Source organism: Trachypithecus francoisi, unplaced genomic scaffold (assembly GCF_009764315.1).
Source record: "Trachypithecus francoisi isolate TF-2019V2 unplaced genomic scaffold, Tfra_2.0 Lachesis_group3, whole genome shotgun sequence".
NCBI lineage: Eukaryota > Metazoa > Chordata > Mammalia > Primates > Cercopithecidae > Trachypithecus > Trachypithecus francoisi.
The window spans coordinates 67,796,479-67,824,342 of record NW_022681468.1 but is presented as its reverse complement, the minus strand read 5'-3'; the positions used below and the strand labels follow the sequence as shown (position 1 = coordinate 67,824,342).

Sequence of the window (27,864 nt, the reverse complement as noted above, 5' to 3'; positions counted from 1 at the left end):
TCAATATCTTGTGTAAGCATATGACAAAATGCTTTGAAAATACCTGGTATACCATGTAGTTTGTTTTTAAAGAATAATGATGAAAGTGACCAGTATCTTTCTATCATGTCCAGTAATTATCTTACCATACATTGTACTATCACTACTTTCTGAAAATATAACTTGAGAGGATTTTTAGCAGAAATTCAATGCTTGGTGATTCCTAAGTTACCCATAGCCTTCTCCATTGTCAGTAATAATTACATAATACTTTTAAAAACTGACTTTTTGTTCAATAAATATTTTAAAAGTTTTAATGTTAGTGTTTGAGACCTAACAATTTCAAAAAACAAAGTAGTAGTATGATTTCATTAATCATTAATCCACCCGGCTGTCAAATTTAGGTCTTCTAGGTTTCTGCATATCCAAACCAGTGATTACAAGATAGAGAAGTAGCACATTTAATAATAACATTAATTATTGTGGCAGTTTACTCTTACAACAACAAATATGTCTACGTACTTAACCGATAGAATTCAAAGCATAAAGCACTTAAGGCAAATTTCATTCCAGTTTACATTTAGAATGATTGCTTGTATTTAAAAATGAATATTCATATGTTGACAAGCAAACTAGATAATGTCTTGTTCATAATCCTAATATTAATATGCCACATAAATTCAGTGTTAACCTGTGAGATCATAGGATCATCGATCACTCCTAAGATTAAGGATGTCAGAAATAATGTAGAAGTAACCATTTTGCTAAATGCCAACACTGAAGCCAAATTGCAGGTTTTAGCCAAATACTATGGCTGTAGCTGGACTTTGATGCATCTCTGGTGTTTTCTAGAATTACACTACTTTCATATGTTTTCTTTTTTGTTAATAATGTTGTACTGTGAAGTAACAGTCATCATAGGCTTTTAAAAAGTATTCCAAAACATAATTTAAAATTGTTATCTTTTTATCACAGAGTGTTCAAGCAAGCAGACTTTTAACTGATAAATTTTCATATAAAAACAGTGCCATTACTTTACGTCGACATAGCAGAACAAATTTTTGGGTATGTACAATTTTTGTTCTTAATTAAGATTGTTTAGTATATCTGCCTACAGTCCAGATATTAATTATGGTAATTCCAGAAATTATTTCTTGGGTCCGGGCATGGTGGCTCATGCCTGTAAATCCCAGCATTTTGGGAGTCTGAGGTGGGCAGATCATTTGAGGCCAGGAGTTCGAGACCAGCCTGGCTAATATGGTGAAACCCCATCTCTAGTAAAAAAATGAAAAAATTAGCTGGATGTGGTGGCATGTGCCTGTATCTCAGCTACTTAGGAGGCTGAGGTGGGAGGATGGCTTGAGCACGGGAGATCAAGGGCAACAGGGGGAGACTGTCTCAAAAAAAAATTTTTTTTTCTTGGTAATTCCTCATTCTGGGAAATGGCTCAGACCATTCAGTGCTATCTTTACTGAAGATACATTTCTACTTTCTCAAATATGCTGTTTTTATGACTGTTAGAAGATGTTATTCACTAAACAATAGCAGGATATTTGTTGTGAGTTTTTCTGACATTTCTAGTTTTTTCAGTCATTCTTGCGTAGGTCTTCAATATCAAAGGAACATGTATATGAGTCTGACTAAATGGAGAAACTGTTCATGGCCATGAAACACAGTAAGACTGATCACTTTAAATGGTGATCAGATGCATAGTCATGACTTTTAGTATAACTAACTGCAGTGTATCCAATGACCTGACCTTTATGGGGTACAATTAGAACATGGTTTTATTTTTCTCTCACTAGTGCCTAATATATTCTTTTCTTTTGTTTTTGAGACAAAATCTCACTCTGTCTACCAGGCTTGAGTACAGTCATAAAATCATGGCTTACTGCAGCCTGGACCTCCTGGGCTCAAGTGATTCTCCCACCTCAGCCTCTTGAGTATCTGGGACTACAAGTGCACACTATTATACACAGCTAGTTTTTTTAATTTTTTATTTTTTTAGAAATGGGGTCTCACTATGTTGCCCAGACTGGTCTCAAAATTCCTAGGCTTAAGTGATCCTCTTGCCTCAGCCTCCCAAACTGTTGGGATTGCAGGTGTAAGCCACTGGATCTGGCCTAGATATTTCTTTACTGCTGTTTGCATCATTATTATGCTTAAGGACATGGAACGTGCCATTTTCTTTGTATTTTGCACTCTAGTTTAGTAGAGCTTTCCAACTCTTAATATAATAACACCAGTCTGGGTGTTATTATAGTAAGTGGTAACACTTGTGTGGTTTCCTGAACTAAAAGGTTGAGATTGCTCATGATTAGAGGAGACTGTCCAGGGGCTCCCGCTAAAGCAGCCCCAGGGAAGGGGATTCATGGCTTAGCGTATCTGTCATACATTCACACACACCAGTGCCACCTACACCAGCTGGGTAGCTTTGCACTGTCCTACCTTGTACATAGCAGGTACTTGGTGTTTGTTATATTAAGTTGAATTTTTTTAAAAAAGATAGTTTTTATTATTATACACACTTCTACATTAATTGATAGATTTTAAGTTCTCTTCCTCTGTATAAAGTCGGTGACTTCAAACTCAGTATCTGTATTTTAATTAGTATTTCTGAATTTCATTAATTTACCTAAACAGTTATTAGCCAAGGGTTATATATTTTAGCTTACCAAATAGTATTTGTGGCTAATGTATATTTTTTATTTGATTATTTCACAGTGTTTCTTACCAAGAAAATCTGCATCATTTGAAAATATCCAAAAATGGTTTAGTGCACAATCTACACAACTAAGGGTACTATAATTTTATAGTTTTCACTCTCTAGAAGAAACATATGTATTCCTAGGAATAATAATCACCTTATGGTTTTTTTAAAGCATATACTTCTATATTATATTCTCTAGTCTAATTACATATTGAGTTTTATATAGTTTCTTGAGATGGGGGAGTACAGTAAGTTGCAGATGGTCAATATCTCTATTGTACTTTAGTATATATCTTAAAGTACGTAACTGGCTAGTATGAAATTATTATGTTTGAAATTTGGGCCAAAATTCACTATACAGAAATACATCTCTGTAACAAATTATTTATTAGCAAATGAAATGCATTTAACTTATTGATGATGGCTCAATAGGCAGGAAATGCTATATCAAAGGATTTAAAGTAATTTATCTTTTGTAAGTAATAAGTATTAGAGTTTCAAGTATTAATGCATACTTATTAAAATTATAATTATCAATATAATATTAAATAATACTGTTATTAAAAATTAAGTGGATTCTCTAATGATTAGATAAAATAAATACTGTAATAGGTTGTGATTTTATTACTTCCTATTATAAATATAGAATTGAAAGTTATTGTGGAGAATATTTGAATGGTATTGTGTAGAAATTCAGTGTTGTTAAAGCGCTTTTGAAAGAAAACCCAAATTGATTTTTATGGAATAAGGCATTTTAACAGCTTTTGCCCATTCTACTAGTTTTTTTGCATTAAATATAAAAGTACAGCGTGTAATTTATTTGGATATGTAGAGAGCATTCTCTTTCAATTAAAATATAGAAAATCATAATGTTATCTAATTTATAGTGTTGTTTACATATACCTAATTAAACATCCTATGACCAACCAAATTATTGTACTTTGCTTGAACTAATCCACTATTAACTTTATCAGCTGACTTTTGAATAATTTTAAGAATACTGGTTTTTAAACTTTTCAATTAAGTGACCAAACCACATTAATAGTAATTGTAACAGAATTAATTAATTTTGAATGCATAGCAACTAAATTGATTTTACACTTTTTCTACCTCTTCGCTTGCTTACTAAGCAAGTAAAATCCGCTGTAGACTTGAGGAAGGAGGATATCGTAGTTCCTTTGGAAATCAAGAATGATATGCAAAGCAGTATAAAAGAGGTTATGTTTCAGAAAGCAAAGGAATTGAAACGTCAGCTCCAGCTCACTAAGCAGAATAAAACTGAGGAGCCCATCTCTGTGAAAAAAAATGTAAATGACATCTTTGATAACATGTGCGAAAAACACAGTTTGAGAAATCTCTCTTTGACTCTCATTGAAGCATCTAAAAAAGCTGGCATTAGTTACATTGTTTATCCCAAGAAAAAGAAGATGAAATGGAAGAAAAGATTGAAACAACAAAAACTTATATTCGTGTATCAAGAGTTATCCAAGCCTCCAAAATCCCTTGAAAGGTCTTGTTTAAGTGATTTCTTTTTATAGTTTAAGAAATATATTGTGGTTTTGACCTCAATTTTATAATCTCACCTCATCAAGTTATTTTATTCTGCACTGAAAATATGAACCCTTCACTTTTTGAAAGACAAACCTCTGGCTGGGTGAGGTGGCTTACGCCTGTAATCCCAGCACTTTGGGAGGCTGAGGCGGGCGGATCATCTGAAGTCAGGAGTTCAAGACCAGCCTGGCCAACACGGTGAAACCCCTCTCTACTAAAAACACAAAAATTAGCTGGGCATGGTTGTGTGTGCCTGCAGTCCAAGCTACTCAGGAGGCTGAGAAGAGGTTGAACCCAGGAGGCGGAGGTTGCAGTGAGCCGAGATCAGACCACTGCACTCCAGCATGGATGACAGAGTGAAACTCTGTCTTAAAAAAAATAAAAAGAAAGACAAACCCTCATTTAAAAATATATGGATATTTCATAGTATAAGTATGTGAATGATTCAAATGATAATTTAAATAGAGGACTGATTTGAGGACATGAGGTAAGACTAAATCAATTTGATAGCTAACTGAAATCTTCCAGAAAGTAAAAAACCCAAACAAGTTATTTGAAGTGATTTCGTAACAAAAAACAACTCCTGCTCCACACAAATTCTACCCATTCAAAATAGATATTTAAGTATTTTTAAATTTTAAATTATTGAATTGATTTATAAATCTAGATAATTTTGGGCCTGGTGCAGTGACTCACACTTGTAATCCCAACACTTTGGGAGGCTGAGGCGGACAGATCACGAGGTTAGGAGATCGAGACTATCCTGACTAATACGGTGAAACCCCATTTCTACTAAAAATACAAAAAATGAGCTGGGTATAGTGGTGCGCACCTGTAGTCCCAGCTACTTGGGAGGCTCAGGCAGGAGAACTGCGTGAACCTGGGAGGCAGAGGTTGCAGTGAGCTGTGATCATACCACTGCACTCCAGCCTGGGTGACAGAGTGAGACTCCATCCCCCTCCCCCCACCAAAAAAAAAAAGTCTGGGCGTGGTGGTTCAAGCCTGTAATCCCACCACTTTGGGAAGCCAACATGGGCGGATCACGAGGTCAGGAGATTGAGACCATCCTGGCTAACACGGGTGAAACCCCATCTCTACTAAAAATACAAAAAAATTAGCCAGGTGTGGTGGTGGGCACCTGTAGTCCCAGCTATTCGGGAGGCTGAGGCAGGAGAATGACGTGAACCTGGGAGGCAGAGCTTGCAGTGAGCCGGGATCACGCCACTGCACTCCAGCCTGGGCAACAGAGCGAGAGACTCCGTCTCAAAAAAAAGTTAAATTTTTAAAAAATATTGTGAGCTCTTATTTAGAAATCAACACAGAAATGTTTTTTTCTTTACTTGGAAGTAATAGTAGCCAGTATATTTAAAATTATGTAGGGGCCTGAAATAATAACCACTGAAATTCCAAATGTGTTCATTATTAAGTGTTCAGGACATAACTTTCTTATAACAAAAGTATTGTGCAAAATAGTTGCCTAAAAGCTCTGAGGTTTCTTTTTAGATATCCCAGGACATCGCAGAATTTATTAAACTTGTGTCCTTTTGAAAAGTAAAGACTTTCCTGATGATAAGAGAATAAAAAAAAAAATTGTTCACTTTATAAAGACTTGCTGTCTGCAAAAGAGTTAATTATCTCTTGAAATGGTGACTTATTGTCCTTGAGAAGACTGGGGCATAGTACTTCATAAGTGTAAGTGATAGAGTGGAACAGAGGCCAACCATAGTGGAGAATGCCATTCAAGTCTCGTATTCTTTGTATACTACTTATGCTTAAGTTTCGCCTGCAACAAATATAGTATCTGGAATTTTTTTTTTTTGTTAGTTCATCTGTAGAAGACTTCAAGTAGGTTTTCTAAGTTGATAAATGTTTTAGATCAGAACCAGAAGTTTGCTTATACATTTTAGATATATTTACTGATTTTTAAAGTATTATGAATCTTCACCATCCTAGAAAGGGTAATACATACAGCACCATTTTGGCCACAACCTAAATGACTTCTATCTAAAAAAAGGATATAAACTGATCAAATGCTGCTTCTGTGGGATGTGGTCTTCTTACTGACCTTTTATCATTCTGAACGTAAAGTTTTACCATTTAAAAAGATTTCTTTGCCTTCTAATAATTGACTTTGAAATTTCTATGTGCTGCCAATGGGTGTAATAGTAACCATAGGATGAACCTTTTGGTGGAGGCAGTAAAACAAACTGTGGGAGTATTTGTCTAAGACAAATACTAATTTACCACATATAAATGTAGCTACAAATTGTTAGTTCAAAACTAACAACTATGGAGCAACTTGAAAAATAATTTTGTTCCTATAGTTTGAGACTTTTTTCCCACTTTTTTTTTTTTTTTTTTTTGAGACAGAGTCTCTCTCTGTTGCCCAGGCTGGAGTGCAGTGGTACCTCGGCTCACTACAACCTCTACCTCCCAGGTTCAAATGATTCTCATGCCTTAGCCTCCCAAGTAGCTGGAATTACAGGCATGTACCACGACGCCTGGCTAATTTTTCGTATTTTTAGTAGAGACAGGGTTTTGCCATGTTGACCAGGCTGATCTCGAACTCCTGACCTCAGGTGATCCACCCGCCTTAGCCTCCCAAAGTGCTGGGATTACAGGCATGAGCCACCGTGCCTGGTCTTTTCTCACTAATCTTAATTTGGTAATTCACAGATTTGCTTCTTACCATTTTGTGTTCAACCACGAAGGTTATTTAATCACACCCATTCTTGGCTGGCTTCTCTTAATGGTGGGAAGCAGACTGCATGTGTTCTTATACATCAAGTCAAATTATGACTGTGGAAAGTCACTCCTGCAGAAGGCCACTGGAGCCACCTCATCCAGATTCATGCATTTCCTTTTATCCGCTTAGCCCTGTTGCTTCCCTGCTCAGCTAGGTCATGGCAGGTTGCCAGAGTTTGCAATAACTTTGCAGCTTCATTGTTTCTCTAGAGATTTCCCTCTGCTTTGGTCTCTGAGCTCAGTGTTGACAGAGCAGCCCGAGGGATTAGAGGAGACCTTCTTCAGTAGCTGGCTGACCCACAGTGAGCTCTTCCTATCAGTGAATCTTGGCTGCCTTCACTCCCTTGTACCCCCACTGCCTTACTTCCTATGTGGGCTTTTGTGAATTGCTAGCCTCTTGATCTCTGACAAAGTTCTGTCTTCTGGGACTGAGTAACATTCTTCATCTGAGATCCAGGCTGCCAGCCTGTTTGCCAATGGCGTTCCTATCCCTCTGAATGCATCTTCTTGTGCCCCTTTCTAGAATAATTGTCCTTAGTTTTGACTCACTTGACCTGCTCCTGCAAGTGAACCTGTGGTCTCAGACCTGGTTTTCTTGGTCCATCTTGTGCTGCTGCATTCCTCAGAGTAGCAGAATTTATTTTCCCCCCAGCAAGAGTTGTTATATTTTCCTTAGTTGTTTTACCCTTCCACTTTTTGTTTTTTGTTTTTTTGGTTTTTTTTTGAGACATGTTTTCACTTCTGTTGTCCAGACTGGAGAGCAACGGTGTGATCTTGGCTCACTGCAACCTCTGCCTCCTGGGCTCAAGGGATTCTCCCACTTCATCATCTCAAGTAGCTGGGCCTACAGGTGGGTGCCACCACGTGTGGCTACTTTTTGTATTTTTTGGTAGAGACAGGGTTTCGCCATGTTGCCCAGGCTGGTCTTGAGCTTCTGGTCTCAAGCAATCCACCCGCCTTGGGCTCCCAAAGTGCTGAGATTACAGGCATGAACCACTGCGCCTGGCCATCAAGACTATTTTGACTTTCATTTACCACTCTGCTTCTCTAAGAGCTGGCAGCAGATGTTCTAGGAGCAAGAACTCTGGATCAGGAATTTGTATACATCCATATCCCAACCTCCATTTACTAGATCCTCAGTGACTAGACCGAGCTACTTAATTTCCTTGAATATTTGTTTCCCCATCTAGAAGATGAATACCCTGTCCACATGGTTTCTGAAGTAATGTCCAGCTCAAATATCCCTTGATTTGGGTAGTCAAATCGTCCTTATTTTTATACCAACAATATTTTGAACAAAACGTTTAAACTGTTCAAAATTTCTGTTTCCTTTAATTGTCTTACATCTCATCTCAGATTAACTGTATGTACACATATTCCAGCCCAAAGGCTTGACTTTCTCAGACTGGTGTGATAGCTAGCAGATTAATTTACTCTAGTTCCTCTAAATGAAAAACCACGAACCATATTCATGGCTATGAAAACATGATTTAAACTTGCAGTACAGGAAGAAATATTTACCATTTGGGGTAGATGTAAACAGCCAGTCCCCTCTTTTATCATGTTCCTTTTCTTTGTATTATTTAATTTTAGTGATCTGGGACTATAATTCTTCCTCATAAGAGTTCATCCATTGTCTGAATTTCCTTTCCTTTTTACATCCTTCTAGAAAGTTATATAGCAAGATCTTGTTTGTTTCCTTAAAAACATTGTACTTATTTTATTAATATTTGATAGTAAAAATAATACATGCTTATTGTAAAAACTTACAAAATACAGCAATGCTACCATTGAGAAATAAGTCACAATTAACATATTTTTGGATGTTTATATGGGAATATATTTTAACAAAGCTGTATGTATATGCATGTATGTGTGTATAATAGTGCTTATATATCTATATAGAAACCTTGAAATTATATACATCAAACTATGAAAGTGATTATTTCTAGAATAATGAGAAGTGATTGGTGGGTGGTTCAGGAGTTAGTCTGGGATATGTATAGCTTCAAACTTAGATTTAGAGGACGCCCTCTTTCAACTCTCTTTTATCTGGAATTTCCTCCTCATTCTTGCTTCTTTAGTATCCTTTCTGCAGTTTTTCTGCCTAGTAAAATTTCAGAGTACTGATCACAATTTTAGATGATACAGAAAAGTCAGGATATTGAAAGAGTGAAGCCTCTGAGTAGGCAAACATGGATGGGACATAGAACACAAGTGATACAACTGAGCTCCCAGGGAAGAAGTGTTGTACATTATATGAAGAAATCATCTTCCTTCCCTGGGAATGTATATTTTGTTTAAGAAAATGAAGTAAATGTTCAAGTTAGATAGCTCCTATATTTTCAATGAAGGCAAAGTTTATCAGCTTAAAGTGAAGAGTTGGGGGGACTATAGTTAAATGCAATTTTTCTTATTAAATCGGCACATAGTAAGAATTCAGCAACAATTTGATGAATGAATAAGTTCAGCCATTCATTTCTGCAACATACATTTATTGAGCACTACTCAACAGTACTACATAGCCGATACTGTTTTAGACAAGGAGCATAGGGCAAGGAACAAGATTGGCAAACTCCCTGTCCTCATAGAGCTTATATTCTAGTGGGAGAGAGAGTGGAGAGGTAAACAAATAACATTAGGAAGTGACAAATGTAATGAAGAAAATAGAGCACTGTAACAAAGGTTACTGTTTTAGACAGAGTGGTCAGAAGCCTCTATAAGGTAGTGATATTTGAGCGTAGAACTGAATGGAATGAGGGAATGAGGTATTTGAATATCTGAAGTGGTCATAATGAGTGCAAAGGCCTTGAGTTGGAGACATGCTTGTTGCTTTTGAGGGTCAACATAGAAGTCAGTGTGGCTAGAACAGAGTAAGTGCAGGGTGGAAAGAAGCGAGGTTGAGGAAGTGGTCAGAGATAATACCACGTGGTGCCTTATAGGTCAGAGTAAATTTGAAATTATTCTTAAGAGTGCCAAGAAATCACTGTGGACTTGAGAATGGGGTAGTGATGTTTATAGGTTATGGCAAAGACTTTGGATTCTTAATAGAAAAGGAAACATTGGGATTTGGGAGCAGTGAGTTGATAGGATCTAGTTTATGTTCCAAAAGGTTCACTCTGGTTACTTGTGAAAAATAGATTGTGGTGAAACAGGGAGACCAGTTAGAAAACTATTGAAATAATTGAGGTGAGAAATAGTTTCTTGGTTTGGGATGATAGCAACCAAAGTAGTGGAAAGTGGTTAGATTTTAGATAGATTTTAGAAATAGGGACAACAGGATTTGCTTGTGGGTTGAATATGGGATACACACAAACACACACACATACACACACGCATATATATGTACATACACATATATATGCGTGTGTGTATATATACGGAGAGAGTTGTCCCTGACATCTAAATGTAACTTCATCAGATTCTCCTAAACTAGGGGAATGCAAAAGAAAGCATGTCAGGTCAACAGCTGCAAACCAGGTGCCAGAAGGTGTGTTCATTGCTTCAGTAAATATGCCACATCTGGAACTAAAGCTGTAATTGTTATCACCACCTGATTAAATTTGTGATAATTTATAGTCACTTCCTACAAGCGATGTTGGTTTTGCACTGGTGAAACAGGAAAGTAAACTGGAGTTATGGTGGGAATTGCCACCTATATCCTTCAAGTCTGATGGTGACACTAATGTGTAATTTCCCCAGAATCTGGTATTGCTTTTTGTTTGCTATCTTGGTGGATAGTGGTGTGAGATGGGATAAGGGCAATTTCCACTTGGCCCTTACTACCATTATCTTCCTCAGTCTACAGTTTATTCAGTTGTTACATGTATTTACTCCCACTATACATTCTGGGACTAGGGAAATTATCAAAAAATGGGTCCATGTCTCATTAGATCCACTGTTAAACGGTCTCAGACCAAGATTCTATCACTTGACTTTCGTAATTCTTTAATTTGATTGATAAACATCAGTGGGATTTGTAGTGGGTATCTGTGGATTATTAGCATAAGGTCAGAGCCAGTATCTAATTACCCCTGGAAGGTTTGAGTTTCCCCATTCTCATACCTTTAGAAGATTTCAGGGAAAATTCACTGTGTATACCGAAGCCACATTGAAGGATTCTTCCTCAGTGAGACTTTTCCCGACCTTCCTGTTAAGAGAAGTTTTGGGCTATGAACTGGCTGGGGTCTGAGAGCTGGGTAAAAGATTGTGAACCCCCACTACAGCTGGTTAGATTTGTACCAGAAGACCTATACGTTTTTCCCCTGTGTAAGCAAAGAACACCCAAGCAAGCTGCCCGTTTATCTCTTCTCTAAGGACATTTAGACATTTAGTTATTGCCACAGGTCCTTGAGAGTTAAAATCCTGTTACTACTATTCTGACTCTGTTGCTTATTGTGGTCATTGTATTTACCATATCTGTAGTGGTAAACGGGATTTTACCACTCCAGGGTTCTATTATTCCCACTGGAATCAGTGAAACAAATTTCTTTGCTCCCGTTCCCCCACTGTCATCTTTTCCAGCTCTGAGGTCAGCATCCACAAGGCTTTTCAAGGGTATTGTGCCCCCTCACTTATGCACTCTCTGGTCTTTCCAAGGGTTAGGACTTGACTAAGCACATTCCATATTGCAGACAAATTCCTGTTTCCTGAACCTTAGAACTCATTCCTCTATAGCAATGGCTCTTATAGTGTAATCCGTGCATGATTGTTACCTGGGAATCTGTTAGAGGTGCAAGTTCTAGAACTCCACCCTAGGTCTACCGAATAAGAGACCCTGAGGGTGGAGCCTCAAAATCTATTATTTTTAACAAGTCTTTGGGTAATTCTGATGCATGCTGAAGTTTGAGAACCCTTCACTTAGAGTATTCCCAGGTGTTCTAGCTAAGGCTGTGTGTGGTGAGGCCAGCAGCCACCAACCCAAGGTCACCTCCATGGAGGAGGTATGTGGGAGACTGAGGGACTGTAATGGCTGTGGCTCCATGAGAGGGTTTGAGAGTCACAGCTGAGTGATTTCAGGACATGCTTGAGGTAGGTGCCTTACAGCATATGAGGCAATGTCACAGTGTAATCACTGAAAGAAACTTATGCAGGAGAGAACTGAGAGTCTCAGATGGGGGATCTGACAATTCCTCAGCCAGTTTCCTCAGCCAGTAAAGGGAAGATAAGTGGGAACCGGAGATTTAAAATTCTCACTCTCATTCATAGCTCCTTCCATGTTAACATCCCGTATTTCAGTTTTCTGCTTCTTGCCTACTAGCTTCATTAACTTGGTTCACAAAGTTTAGAGGGTACTTAATAAGTACTGTAACTACTCTTTGGTCTGAAAGAAGTAGTCAACTGAACACACAATTTTTTATTTTATTTTATTATTTATTTATTTATTTTTTTACTTTAAGTTCTAGGGTACATGTGCACAACGTGCAGGTTTGTTACATGTGTATACATGTGCCATGTTGGTGTGCTGCACCCATCAACTCGTCAGCACCCATCAACTCGTCATTTACATCAGGTATAACTCCCATTGCCACCCCTCCCCTCTCCCCCTTCCCCATAATAGGCCCCAGTGTGTGATGTTCCCCTTCCCGTGTCCAAGTGATCTCATTGTTCAATTCCCACCTATGAGTGAGAACATGCGGTGTTTGGTTTTCTGTTCTTGTCATAGTTTGCTGAGAATGGTTTCCAGTTGCATCCATGTCCCTACAAAGGACACGAACTCATCCTTTTTTATGGCTGCATAGTATTCCATGGTGTGTATGTGCCACATTTTCTTTCTTTTGTTTTTTTAAATTTCTTTTTTTAAATTTATTTTATTTTTTTAATTATTATTATACTTTAAGTTCTAGGGTACATGTGCATAACGTGCAGGTTTGTTACATATGTATACTTGTGCCATGTTGGTGTGCTGCACCCATCAACTTGTCAGCACCCATCAACTCATCATTTACATCAGGTATAACTCCCAATGCAATCCCTCCCCCCTCCCCCCTCCCCATGATAGGCCCCGGTGTGTGATGTTCCTCTTCCTGAGTCCAAGTGATCTCATTTTTCAGTTCCCACCTATGAGTGAGAACATGCGGTGTTTGGTTTTCTGTTCTTGCGATAGTTTGCTGAGAATGATGGTTTCCAGTTGCATCCATGTCCCTACAAAGGACACGAACTCATCCTTTTTTATGGCTGCATAGTATTCCATGGTGTATATGTGCCACATTTTCTTAATCCAGTCTGTTACTGATGGACATTTGGGTTGATTCCAAGTCTTTGCTATTGAACACACAATTTTTATAATAATTATTGTTGTCTTAATGACTTAAAGCTCCTTGATCTCCCAATGCCTTGTCTTCCACCTGAACATCATTCCCTGCTAACATTGGTGATATCTGACAAATTTTTATACCACCACATGCCATGGATTACCTATGTCCTATTTCAGCCTGGCAAGGAAGTTATTCTAGAATGCTTTATGTGTGTGTGTGTTTCCTGAGTCCATCTCTGGTACTAATTACCTTGTCAGTGAAGATCCCAATCATAAACACCACTCAGCTTAGGATAATATTGGGAAGTTATGATAAAGGAGAAATTTACAAAAATATCAAAGTACAAGGAAACCAAAAATGATAATGCAGTATCCTGAGATTAAAAATGTAAAGCCATTTTCTACTCCAAAATTTGAGAGGACAAAAAGAGGGAGTGATGACTAGAAGCTGAAAGAAAAGAGTTGTATAGAAATGGTTTTCTTGGAAGCAGTAGTGATCTTTGTTCAAGAATCCTAGGAAGTTTGAGGAGACCCTTCATGAGGAAGCCAGAGGAATAAACACCTTGACTTCACTCTCCTCCTTCCCTCCTTTGGGGTTCCTAATTAGATAAACTTTATGAGAAGACAAAGACCAAGGGATCCTAAGGCTATAGTCTGTGCAGATCAGTTTCCTGGGGCAGGGAGCAAGATGGAGAAGGGTAGAGATGAATATGGAGGTGCAAACAAAACTTACCTGGCACAGAAGACCTTTCTAAAGTGACATTTGGTCAGAAGGAGCCAACCAGTCAGAAGGGCTGAAAAGGGCAATGGCCTTGAGGCTTGCTCAAGGATGATATGGCTGGAAGTTAGGGAATGAGGGGGAGAGTAGTGGTGTTGAATATTTATGCTGGCACCTGATCACGTGGGGTCTTATGGACCACGGTGAAGAGCTTGATTTGCATACTGAGGAAGCTCATGGAGGAGTGATGTGATCTTGTTTACATTTGTAAAACAAAAAACAAAAACTATGCCTGGCTGCCATGCAGAGAATGAATTAGACAAAGGGCAAAAGTAGAAGCAGGGAATTAATAAATTATTCTACTCTAAGAAGAATAGATGATGGTGGCTTGCACTAGAATGTGGAAAGGAATAGAGAATTTATGAAAGTAAGGAAAGGGAAGGAAATGTAAGTGATAGGGTAAATTATTTTATTTCAATAGACTGAGTTTATTCTTATTTCCTATGGCTAGTACAGTACCAGCCCTATGGCACATGTTACTCAATGAAGACTATATTGCAAAGGGAGAATTGGAGAAGGCTAATCCTAGACTTGTAGCATTTGAAAGCATATTAGGTATTATTTAATTTGATAGCCTACTAGAGAAAGGTAAAACGGATATTCAGTTGATAGTCTGAGGTGTGGTCAACTCCTGCCTTCTTCCCGCTACCTCAGGTTCATGTCCTCTTTAACCTCTTGCATGGCGGTTTTTTTTTTTTTTTTCTCACATTATGTTTACTTCCTTAATTCTCAATTGTAATTCCTCTGGTGGGTTAGGTATGGTAGAGGGTGTAAATTAAACTTGAAAGGCGCATTGACCTCATTTTTTTAGTACTCTAAGGAGGCTACATCTTTAAAAACAGTCTTTTGCTTTCATAAACTTGAGAGAGATTCTTCATACAGTATCACCGTTTTATTAAATGAAAAGGAGAACTTGCGCATAAAATTAGCATGTAATTTTGTTTTGATAACAGAAATAGTAGTTTTATGTGTGACTGAGTTGATTTACTGATTAGAAAGATGATTGTATTTCTGTAATTAAAAAAATTACTCTTTTAAAAACTAGATCAACATCTCATGGAATACTTCCAGAACAGAAGAAATATTTGTTCAAAGTTCCATTATATGAACGTCAAATACGGTGTCCCAGTTTACCTTTGTATTTAAATTTTGAAAAATTCTTCCAAACTAAGGGAGGAATTCCAGAAAATATTGATCCTCGGACATGGGCTTTTGATAGGCTCATTGCGTACAAAGATGCGAGCACGCCTGTAAAAGAGAAAGATGATAAAATATCAGTTCCTAAAGACCCACCTGAAAGAGTGAAAGAACCACCAAAACTAAAATTAAGTGATGATGTGGAGTCCGATCTTCCACAAGAGGTCATTAAACATTATGAATCTGAAGTGAAGATTTTGACTGAAGAAATAAACGATGAGACAAACTATCCTGCATTTGCATATTGTAGGCGTGGAGCTATTTATAGGAAACTGGGAAAGTTGCAGAGTGCCATGAATGATCTACAGAGAGTAAGTTTTATTTAACCAAAATAGTAATATTCACCATTTACACTTGCTTTTAATTGTATAGTAATTTTTGCTGAAATTTTGAACAATGAATGTTTACAGTATAGTATGTGGAATTATTATAACAGTATAATTATTTGCATTTTCAAATAATATTAAAAACATGATTTTTGTTTGTCAGATTGGGAGGTTTTATTTTACATTACGTACATACAAAGTCACTGGGATCAATCGTGTTTGAAACATTTATTTGATAGGATATCCTCCTTTAACAAATCAACTTTAACTGAATTTTTACATATATTTTCTAGGTAATGCTCTTGGAACCATTGTTTCTCAATGCCTATTGGCACCGACATTTAATTTATCTTTTCCAAGACAAAATTAATGAAGCTTTGGATGACTTGAATTATATACATAAATATAATAAAAATAATACAGGTGGGTTGTCTATAGAGACAGTTATATTACCTACATTTTGACCTCAACCTTTGTCATTTATTGGTACTGTAATACATAAATCAGTAGATATATGTCCTGAAAATGACTTTCCTCAATTAAATTTTTTTACTCTTGTTATTGTAAATCCAGGGCTCATACAATCCTATAGTGTTTTTAAAATACTTATCATGGTTTGAAAATTTACTGTCCTTGATATATATTGCAGTAAATTGGTTCCTTACTGCTCATCTCACAACGAAAGAATATGAATTTAAAATAGTTAGTTATAGAAGTAATTTACAAATCTCTCTTTGATTTGTGTGATTTGATCACGTCTCTCTGAGTTAGTTATTGTGTGTCTAGGCTTACTTGGTTGTATGAAATCTATACCTTTGCTCTTATATGCTATCCTCCAATCAACTTGAAGCACCCATGGAACTTTCTAGGAATGTGAAAATGTGATATTCACCTTTGTATCCCCAGCACCTGCAACATACCCATAAAATAAAACATGAGCTTAATAAATGATTTTTGACCTGTGTTGATCGCTGCTAAAAGTCCATTAAGTTTTGTGTCATCACAGCCTTACTTTTTACTATGATGATTAAAAGATTATGAAAAAACATTTTAGACATATGGAAAGGTAAAGAGTAATTTTTGTTACTTCAAATTGAAAGTACTTTTAACCACAAATGGGCATTTATCCAGCCTTTGAGAACAAACTTGGCATTGTCGAAATAAAAATTAAATGAAATGGGTCAAGGCACAGTGACTCACGCCTGTAATCCCAGCACTTTGGGCGGCTGAGGTGGGCGGAAGACATGAGCCCAGCAGTTTGAGACCAGCCTGGACAACATCGTGAGCCCCTGTGTCTATTAAAAAAAATACAAAAATTAGCTGGGTGTGGTGGCATGCATCTGTAGTTCCAGCTATTTAGGAGGCTGATGTGGGAGGATTGCTTGAGCCCTGGAGGTCGAGGCTGCAGTGAGCCATGATTGTGCCACTGCACTCCAGCCTTGGTGACAGGAGATCCTGCCTAAAAAAATAAAATAGAATAAAATAAGATAAACTAATAGTTAAGAAAATGTAATAGAGAAAAATGATTTTGACTACATTTTTTGGAGGGAGAGGGATTAATCTTTTAAAATTTTCATAGTGAATGAAAGGATTATGACTCCAAATTTTATCTTTTTAATTTTCTTTAGAGGCATATTTGTCAAAGGCAGAAATTTACAGGGGAAAAAAAGACATAACTATGGCAATTCTAAACTATACCCAGGCAATTAAATGCAGGCCTACAGATGCTGACATCTATTTCAGGAGGGGTGAGATGTATGAAATAGCAAACAAAGTACTGGCCATTGATGACTTTTCTAAAGTAAGCCTTATCACATATAATTCTACCATTTATATAGTTTAGATTGCAATAGCCTCATGCAAATAGTACAGCAAATTTTTTAAGGTCTTTTCATATATATTATATAATCAAAATTGATTTATTATAGGTTAGGAGCTAGAATTTTCATTACTGGAATTTGTATTAACACTGTGTTATTATTTTTTAAATTGTGAATGAATGAATTTACATCAGAACTGGATGTGGAGGCATTGAGATAACATGTAGGGGGGACCAGCTTTTCCAGTTGCCTCCTCTGGAGCCATGCTACAGTGGTTAAAGAAGCCTTTGAAAATTGCTTCTTACCTTTAAACATTAAAGAAAAGTATTTTCTACTTTTTAACTCTTGAATAACTGATTCTTTTTGGCAGGGAACCTATCTGCTCTCAAAGAAGCTGTGCTTACTGGTTTGTTCATACATTCATTCATTCATTTATTCGCTTGCAAGTATTTATTTACTAAGCCACTATTACAAATTATGATATTAAGGCATTTTTACAAATTATGGTAAGTACTATGAAGGAAATAAGGATGGTGGGAGAGTAACTTATGTTTAGGAGATGTCAGAGAATTGAGGAAATGACCTTTTTTTTTTTTTTTTTTGAGACAGAAACTTGCTCTGTCGCCCAGGCTGGAGTACAGTGGCAAGATCTTGGCTCACTGCAAGTTCCGCCTCCCGGATTCACGCCATTTTCCTGCCTCAGCCTTCCAAGCAGCTGGGACTACAGGCACTGTGTTAGCCAGGATGGTCTCGATCTCCCGACCTTGTGATCCGCCCGCCTTGGCCTACCAAAGTGTTGGGATTACAGGCATGAGCCACTGTGCTGGACCAGGAAATGAACTTTTAACTGAACCATAGTCAAGGCAAAATATTCCCCTTATTGCAGTACAGTTCTAACTCTGATCTCCTGACTTTAAACTCCAAATTCTTATTCCTTACTGCAATTTAGAATTTAGAAGCAATTATTTAAATAATTTAACTTTCCATGTTCCCAATTGCCCTATTTATGAATCCATGACGTCCACTTGACATTTTTCTGCTTGAGGAGAATATTACATGTTTTGTTAACTTCTGGTCTAGAAATGACCAAAAAGCTCTTTTGAAGATGCTGAACTTGTTAGATTATCTATTCTCTTTGTTTCCTGTATCCTGCATCAATAGTTCAGAAATAGAGTAATGCAGCACACTGAGGTCAAACAAATTTTGAAATCTTTAGGATTTTTTTAAATTTTTTTTTTTTTAAAGATATTTGGTCACCTCCTTTGTGCTTCAGTTCTTTTCTACTAACAAGAGGTGAAGAGCTTTATAACTGATATATGATTTAGTCTGTTCCCTCTATTACTTTGTATGTCAACGTAAAATGAATGAGCCATGCCAATACCAGTTCAATTCTCTTCCCCATTTTAATGGCTAGATTAATCTATATTTTATGTGATTGAATCAGTCTTGATGTAGTCTAATATGTTACGTCTTTAGGATAAAATGCTGAGATAGATCCAATGAACTCCATTCTAGTTGAACAATTCACTTACGAATTTTTATCAGCAAAAGTTTCAGTGAGCAGAAGCCTGGGCTTCCTGTATATGCTGTTTTTTTTTTTCTCCTAAAAAATATTCCCTCTCTAGAATTTGATGATGGAAAAAATCTCCTAAAGATATGTTCTTTAGCTACCACTCTGAAAATGTTGACATCTTCAGATGGTTTGCTTTTATTAACCTGAGGTTAAAAACATAGTTTTAGATCACTTACGTGGTTATATACTTCAGTTTTTTTCATTTTGTGATATTTATGTACCTCCCCCTGTCCCTGTAGTGTATTTTTTATGATCCCAAAAGAACAGATGCATTATTGAAACGCGGGCTGTTTTATTATGAAAATGAAAACTGGTTTGCAGCCATGGAGGATTTTACAGCCTTGTTAAATATAGATCCCCAAAATTCTCAAGCAAGGTAAGAATGATTTTAGATGTCGTTTTTGAAATTATTACTATTATTTGAAATACATTTTCAGAACAGAAAATTGCTTGAAATATATCAGACAGCTCTTTAAAAACAATGAATCAATTTTCAGTGCCATCAGTAAATGAAAAATCCTTGCCTACAACCTAATGGTGTGGGTAATTTAGTAGGTGTAAATGATAATTTAAAATTGTTTCATTTGCATTTCCTAAATACTAGTTACATTATCAATTTCTAAAGCATTGCCTACCACCTTGCATCTCTTCTTCATATCCTTTGTACTTTGAGCACAGAAAACTATTCATACAGTCTTGCAGTATCTTTTGCTTACTTATTTATAGAGAAGGAGTCTCACACTATCACCATGTCTAGGGTGCAGTGATGCAGTCATGGCTCACTGCAGCCTCAACCTCCTAGGCTCATGCAATCCTCCCACCTCTTCCTCACAAGTAGCTAAGACTACAAGGTTGTGCTGCCATAGCCTGTTAATTTTTCAATGTTTTTTTTTGTAGAAATGGGATCTTGCCTTTTTGCCTAGGTTGTTTTTGAACTCCTGGCTTCAAGGGATGTACTATCTTATTGTATTGTATATTAAACTTTGTGCATTGTGCAGTTTTCATTTGTACATAGTATAATTTCCCTTTTGTTGCTTTTCTTTTAGTCTAAATTTTGTTTTGAAATAGTTTAAAATATGTATATAATCATGTCTACTCATCTTTTCACTTGCAGTTTTTAATTTTAAATCATTTTAAAAATATTATTTTATTTTACTTTAAGTTTTGGGATACATGTGCAGAACATGCAGGTTTGTTAGATACACATGTGCCATGGTGGTTTGCTGTACCCATCAACTGTCATCTAGGTTTTAAGGCCCGATGCATTAGGAATTTGTCCTGATGCTATCCCTCCCCTTGCCCCCGACCCCTGACAGGCCCTGGTGTATGGTGGTCCCCTCCCTGTGTACATGTGTTCTCATTGTTCAACTCCCACTTATGAATGAGAACATCTGGTGCTTGGTTTTCTGTTCCTGTGTTAGTTTGCTGAGAATGATGGTTTCTAGCTTCATGCATGTGCAAAGGACATGAATTTATTCTTTTCTTTCTTTCTTTCCCTCCTTCCTTCCTTCCTTCCTTCCTGCCTTCCTTCCTTCTTTCTTTCTTTTTCTTTCCTTCCTTCTTTCTTTCCTTTTTCTTCCTTCCTTCCTTCCTTCCTTCCTTCCTTCCTTCCTTCCTTCTTTCTTTCCTTTTTTTCCTTTCTTCCTTCCTTTCTTTCCTTTCTTTCCTGAGACGGAGATTTGCTGTTGTCACCCAGGCTGGAGTGCAATGGCACAATCTCAGCTCACTGCAACCTCTGCCTCCTGGGTTCAAGCAATTTTCCTGCCTCAGCCTCCCGAGTAGCATCCGCCACCACACCTGGCTAATTGTTGTATTTTTAATAGAGACAGGGTTTAACCATGTTGGCCAGGCTGGTCTCGAACTTCTGACCTCAGGTGATCTGCCCACCTTAGTCTCCCAAAGTGCTGGGATTACAGGCGTAAGCCACCATGCTCAGCCTGGACTCATTCTTTTTTATGGCTGCATAGTATTCCATGGTGTATATGTGCCACATTTTCTTTGTAAGTCTATAATTGATGGGCATTTATGTTGGTTCCAAGTCTTTGCTATTGTAAATATTGCTGCAGTAAACATATGTGTGCGTGTGTCATTATAGTAGAATGATTTATAATCCTTTGGGTATATACCCTGTAATGGGATTGCTGTATCAAATTGTATTTCTGGTTCTAGATCCTTGAGGAATCGCCACATTGTCTTCCACAATTGTTGAACTAATTTACACTCCCACCAACAGTGTAAAAGCATTCCTACTTCTCCACACCCTCTCCAGCATCTGTTGCTTCCTGACTTTTTAATGATCAGCATTCTAACTGGCATGAGATGATATCTCACTGTGGTTTTGATTTGCATCGATGAGCTTTTTTTCATGTTTGTTGGCTGTGTAAATGTCTTCTTTTGAGAAGCGTATGTTCACATTCTTTGCCCACTTTTTGATATTTTTTTTTTCTTGTGAATTGGTTTAAGTTCCTTGTAGATTCTGGATATTAGACCTTGTCAGATGAATAGATTGCAAAAATTTTCCTCTATTCTGTAGGTTGCCTGCTCATTCTGATGATAGTTTCATTTGCTGCACAGAAGCTCTTTAGTTTAATTAGATCCCATGTAGCTATTTTGGCTTTTGTTACCATTGCTTTTGGTGTTTTAAACATGAAGTCTTTGCCCATGCCTATGTCTTGAATGGTATTGCCCTGGTTTTCTTCTGGGATTTTTATGGTCCTAGGTCTTATGTTTAAGTCCTTGATCCATCTTGAGTTGATTTTTGTATAAGGTGTAAGGAAGGGGTCCAGTTTTAGTTTTCTGCATATGGCTAGCCAGTTTTCCCAACACCATTTATTAAATAGGGAGTCTTTTCCCCAATGCTTATGAGTGTCAGGTTTGTCAAAGATCAGACGGTGGTAGGTGTGTGGTGTTATTTCTGAGGCCTGTGTTCTGTTCCATTGGTCTATATATCTGTTTTGATACTGGTACCATGCTGTTTTAGTTATGGTAGACTTGTAGTAAAGTTTGAATTCAGGTAGCGTGATGCCTCCAGCTTTGTTCTTTTTGCTTAGGATTATCTTGGCAATGTGGGCTCTATTTTGGTTCCATATGAACTTTAAAGTAGTTTTTTTCAATTCTGTGAAGAAAGTCATTGATAGCTTGATGGGGATCATATTGAATCTATAAATTACCTTGGGCAGTATGGCCATTTTCACAATATTGATTCTTCCTATCCATGAGCATGGAATGTTCTTCCATTTGTTTGTGTCCTTTTTTATTTGTTGAGCAGTGGTTTGTAATTCTCCTTGAAGAGGTCCTTCACATCCCTTGTAAGTTGGATTCCTAGGTATTTTATTCCTTTGAAGCAATTGAGAATGGGAGTTGACTCATGATTTCGCTCTCTGTTTGTCTGTTATTGGTGTATATGCTTGTGATTTTTGCACATTGATTTTGTATCCTGAGACTTTGCTGAAGTAGCTTATCAGCTTGAGATTTTGGGCTGAGACGATGGGGTTTTCTGAATATACAATCATGTCATCTGCAAACAGGGACAATTTGACTTCCTTATTTTCTAATCGAATACCCTTTATTTCTTTCTCTTGCCTAATTGCCCTAGCCAGAACTTCTAACACTATGTTGAATAGGAGTGATGAGAGAGGGCATCCCTGTCTTGGTGCCAGTTTTCAAAGGGAATAGTTCCAGTTTCTGCCCATTCAGTATGATATCGGCTGTGGGTTTGTCATAAATAGCTCTTATTATTTTGAGATACTTTCCATCGATAGCGAATTTATTGAGAGTTTTTAGAATGCGGGGCTGTTGAATTTTGTCAGAGGCCTTTTATGCATCTATTGAGATAATCATATGGTTTTTGTTTTTGGTTCTGTTTATATGATGGATTACGTTTTATTGATTTGCGTATGTTGAACCAGCCTTGCATCCCAGGGATGAAGCCCACTTGATCATGGTGGATAAGCTTTTTGATGTGCTGCTGGATTCGGTTTGCCAGTATTTTATTGAGGATTTTTGCATCGATGTTCATCAGGAATATTAGTCTAAAATTCTCTTTTTTTGTTGTGTCTCTGCCAGGCTTTGGTATCAGGATGATGCTGGCCCCATAAAATGAGTTAGGGAGGATTCCTTTTTTTTTTTTATTGATTGTAATAGTTTCAGAAAGAATGGTACCAGCTCCTCTTTGTACCTCTGGTAGAATTCAGCTGTGAATTCATCTGGTCCTGGACTTTTTTTGGTTGGTAGGCTCTTAATTATTGCCTCAATTTCAGAGCCTGCTATTGTTCTATTCAGGAATTCAACTTCTTCCTGGTTTAGTTCGGGGAGGGTGTGTGTCCAGGAATTTATCCACTTCTTCTAGATTTTTTTGTTTATTTGCACAGAAGTGTTTATAGTATTCTCTGATGGTAGTTTGTATCTCTGTGGGATCGGTGGTGATATCCCCGTTGTAATTTTTTATTGCATCTATTTGATTCTTATCTCTTCTTTATTAGTCTTGCTAGTGGTCTATCAATTTTATTAATCTTTTCAAAAAACCAGCTCCTGGATTCATTGAATTTTTGAAGGATTTTTTGTGTCTCTCTCTCCTTCAGTTCCGCTCTGATCTTAGTTCTATTTTCTGTCTTCTGCTAGCTTTTGAATGTGTTTGCTCTTGCTTCTCTAGTGGCTTTAATTGTGATGTTAGGGTGTCAGTTTCGATCTTTCCTGCTTTCTCTTGTGGGCATTTAGTGCTATACATTTCCCTCTACACACTGCTTTAAATGTGTCCCAGAGATTGTGGTATGTTGTCTCTTTGTTCTCATTGGTTTCAAAGAACATCTTTATTTCTGCCTTCATTTCGTTATATACCCAGTAGTCATTCAGGAGCAGGTTGTTCAGTTTCCATGTAGTTGAGCTGTTTTGATTGAGTTTCTTAGTCCTGAGTTCTAGTTTGATTGCACTGTGGTCTGAGAGACAGTTTGTTATAATTTCTCTTCTTTTACATTTGCTGAGGAATGCTTTACTTCCAACTATGTGGTCAATTTTGGATTAAGTGCGATTTGGTGCTAAGAATGTATATTCTGTTGATTTGGGGTGGAGAGTTCTGTAGATGTCTATTAGGTCCGCTTTGTGCAGAGCTGAGTTCAATTCCTGGATATCCTTCTTAACTTTCTGTCTTGTGGATCTGTCTAATGTTGACAGTGGGGTGTTAAAGTCTCCCATTATTATTGTATGGGAGTCTAAGTCTCTTTGTAGGTCTCTAAGGACTTGCTTTATGAATCTGGGTGCTCCTATATTGGGTTAATATATATTTAGGATAGTTAGCTCTTCTTGTTGAACTGATCCCTTTACCATTATATAATGGCCTTCGTTGTCTCTTTCGATCTTTGTTGGTTTAAAGTCTGTTTTACCAGAGACTAGGATCTCAACTGCTGCTTTTTTTTTTGTTTTCCATTTGCTTGGTAGATCTTCCTCCGTCCCTTTATTTTGAGCCTATGTATGTCTCTGCATGTGAGATGGGCCTCCTGAATATAGCACATTGATGGGTCTTGACTATCCAATTTGCCAGTCTGTGTCTTTTAACTGGAGCATTTAGCCCAGTTACATTTAATGTTTATATTGTTATGTGTGAATTTGATCCTGTCATTATGATGTTAGCTGGTTATTTTGCTCATTAGTTGATGCAGTTTCTTCCTAGCATCGATGGTCTTTACAATTTGGCATGCTTTTGCAGTCACTGGTACTGGTTGTTCCTTTCCATGTTTAGTGCTTCCTTCAGGATCTCTTGTAAGGTAGGCCTGATGTTGATGACATCTCTCAGCACTTGCTTGTCTGTAAAGGATTTTCTTTCTCTTTCACTTATGAAGCTTATTTTGGCTGAATATGAAATTCTGGGTTGAAAATTCTTTTCTTTAAGAATGTTGAATATTGGCCCCCACTCTCTTCTGGCTTGGAGAGTTTCTGCCGAGAGATGTATTGTTAGTCTGATGGGCTTCCCTTTGTGGTAACCCGACCTTTCTCTCTGGCTGCCCTTAACATTTTTTCCTTCATTTCAACTTTGGTGAATGTGACAATTGTGTGTCTTGGAGTTGCGCTTCTCAAGAATTATCTTTTTTTGTGGCGTTCTCTGTGTTTCCTGAATTTGAATGTTGGCCTGCCTTGCTAGGTTGGGGAAGTTCTCCTGGATAATATCCTGAAGAGTGTTTTCCAACTTAGTTCCATTCTCCCCATCACTTTCAGGCACACCAATCAGACGTAGATTTGGTCTTTTCACATAGTCCCATATTTCTTGGAGACTTTGATCATTTCTTTTTACTCTTTTTTCTCTACACTTCTCTTCTTGCTTCATTTCATTCATTTGATCTTCAATCACTGATACCCTTTCTTCCTGTTGATCGAATAGGCTACTGAAGCTTGTGCATGCGTCTTGTAGTTCTCGTGCCATGGTTTTCAGCTCCATCAGGTCATTTGAGGTCTTCTCTACACTGTTTATTCTAATTAGCCATTTGTCTAATCTTTTTTCAAGGTTTTTAGCTTCTTTTGATGGGTTCGAACATCCTCCTTTATCTTGGAGATGTTTGTTATTACCAATTTTCTGAAGCCTTCTTCTCTCAACTCTTCAAAGTCATTCTCCATCTAGCTTTGTTCCGTTGCTGGCAAGGATCTGTATTCCTTTGGAGGAGAAAAGGTGCTCTGATTTTTATAATTTTCAGCTTTTCTGCTCTGTTTTCTCCCCATCTTTGTGGTTTTATCTACCTTTGGTCTTTGATGATGGTGACATACAGATGGGGTTTTGGTGTGGATGTCCTTTCTGTTTGTTAGTTTTCCTTCTAACAGTCAGGACCCTCAGCTGCATGTCTGTTGGAGTTTGCTGGAGGTCCACTCCAGACCCTGTTTGCCTGGATATCACCAGTGGAGGCTGCAGAATCGTAAATATTGCAGAACGGCAAATGTTGCTGCCTGATCGTTCCTCTGGAAGCTTCCTCTCAGAGGGGCACCTGGCTGTCTGAGGTGTCAGTCGTCCCCTACTGGTTGATGCCTCCCAGTTAGGCTACTCAGGGGTCAGGGACCCACTTGAGGAGGCTTTCTGTCCGTTCTCAGATCTCAAACTCCATGCTGGGAGAACCACTACTCTCTTCAAAGCTGTCAGACACAGACATTTAAGTCTGCAGAAGTTTCTGCTGCCTTTTGTTCGGCTATGTTCTGCCCCCAGAGGTTTAGTCTACAGAGGCAGGCAGACCTCCCTGAGCTATGGTGGGCTCCACCCAGTTTGACCTTCCTGGCTGCTTTGTTTACCTATTCAAGCCTCAGCAATGGTGGGCGCCCCTCCCCCAGCCTCCTGCAGCCTTGCAGTTCAATCTCAGACTGCTGTGCTAGCAGTGAGCGAGGCTCTGTGGGTGTGGAACCCTCTGAGCCAGGAACAGAATATAATTTTCTGCTGTGCCGTTTGCTAAGACTGTTGGAAAAGTGCAGTATTAGAGTGGGAGTGACCCAATTTTCCAGGTGCCATCTGTCATGGCGTCCTTTGGCTAGGAAAGGGATTCTCTGACCCCCCTTGCACTTCCCAGGTGAGGCGATGCCTCCCCCTGCTTTGGCTCACGGTCTGTGGGCTGCACCCACTGTCCTGCATCCACTGTCCATCAAGCCCCAGTGAGATGAACCTGGTACCTCAGTTGGAAATGCAGAAATCACCCGTCTTCTGCATTGCTCACACTAGGAGCTATAGACTGGAGCTGTTCCTATTCAGCCATCTTGGAACCTCCCACTATTTTTATTTCTTCTAAGTAGGCAACCTAGTAGCTTCTTTCTTCTGTTTTTCCTTGTCATCTTTATTTTATCTCTAAAAATGGATATGCTTCATATTATTAGCTAATCGAAAATGAGTTTAGCTAGATCTAAGTCAGTGATAATTTCAAAATTGGAGTCAGAAGTTAATGATAAAGGAATCCAGTTTACACAACTAACACAGTAGCTTTCATCCATGAAAGAGCAGACTCTCTTTCAAATATATATCTCTTGAAGATATATATTTGAATATATCTTCAAGGCCCAGGGAAAAATCTCCTAAAACTTTTGCTCACTAGGGCCCATGTTCTGCAAAATGGATCATTTTGTTTTTCTAGGGAGCAATTTTGTATAAATTAGTGCTTAATACATTTTGGGGAATGAATAAATAATAAACATAATGCTTATTTTATTGACATACCTCCATGAGAAATGTAAGAAATGAAATTAGTAAGCATATAATTAATATGTAGAATGTACCTAATAAGCATATAATTATGTATACAATAAGTGTACTTCAATTTATAAAAAGTTTGTATCATTTTTACTGTTAACTTCATGACTAAACTCTCTTGCAAAGCAAGGAGAAACATTTACAAATTGTTATTCAAATATAAAATTAGTTGTACAGGTTTACCAAAAAGAGAAAATGTATACTTTACAATACTTGTTAAAACAAACTTTTTTTTCCTAGGACATACCGAGGGATTGCATATGTTAAACGGAAATTTTACAAAGAAGCAACTCAAGATTTTTCTGCTGCAATTCACTTTGATCCTAATAACTGGTTAGCATTGTATTATCGAGGTTGCTTATTCAGAAAGAGTAACCCTTTTAGAGCGCTACAGGATTACAGTGTTTCAGGTACTTTGCCTTTAATTACATGTATGTAGCAATCTGATCTGAGATTCAACAGCTCAGTTTCATAGTGGTGAATGGTAAAGTGGGGCCACTAATGTAATAAGTATACTACTATATACTAATATACACTATAAGTATATATTACATGAGCTTATACATTTTAATATTATATAGATATACAATATATGATTATATGGCTATAATGGTTTAGTTATAAGTGTTTCTAATATGCTCTTTGTGTGTGTGTATGTGTGTGTGTGCGTGTGTGTGTGTTAACTGTGGCAAGGGGAGAATGTGACATCAAAGAAATCTCTTT

The 27,864-nt window shown here is 37.6% G+C and overlaps 2 protein-coding genes across 2 annotated transcripts in view; both read left to right on the top strand.

The window, feature by feature from the left end:
* Nucleotides 1–15,542, top strand: part of TTC6 (tetratricopeptide repeat domain 6) — a 147,651-nt gene extending 132,109 nt beyond the window's left edge. The window contains exons 9-12 of the mRNA XM_033190834.1: nt 955–1,044; nt 2,704–2,778; nt 3,820–4,199; nt 15,065–15,542. Coding sequence (XP_033046725.1) covers nt 955–1,044; nt 2,704–2,778; nt 3,820–4,199; nt 15,065–15,542 — 1,023 coding nt within the window. The remainder of the gene's footprint in view (nt 1–954; nt 1,045–2,703; nt 2,779–3,819; nt 4,200–15,064) is intronic.
* Nucleotides 15,543–19,153: 3,611 nt separating this feature from the next.
* The window catches only part of LOC117069790 (tetratricopeptide repeat protein 6-like), a 63,764-nt gene continuing 55,053 nt past the window's right edge, over nt 19,154–27,864 (top strand). The window contains exons 1-2 of the mRNA XM_033188221.1: nt 19,154–19,311; nt 27,382–27,551. Of these exons, the coding sequence (XP_033044112.1) occupies nt 19,259–19,311; nt 27,382–27,551 (223 nt within the window). The 5' untranslated portion in view covers nt 19,154–19,258. The remainder of the gene's footprint in view (nt 19,312–27,381; nt 27,552–27,864) is intronic.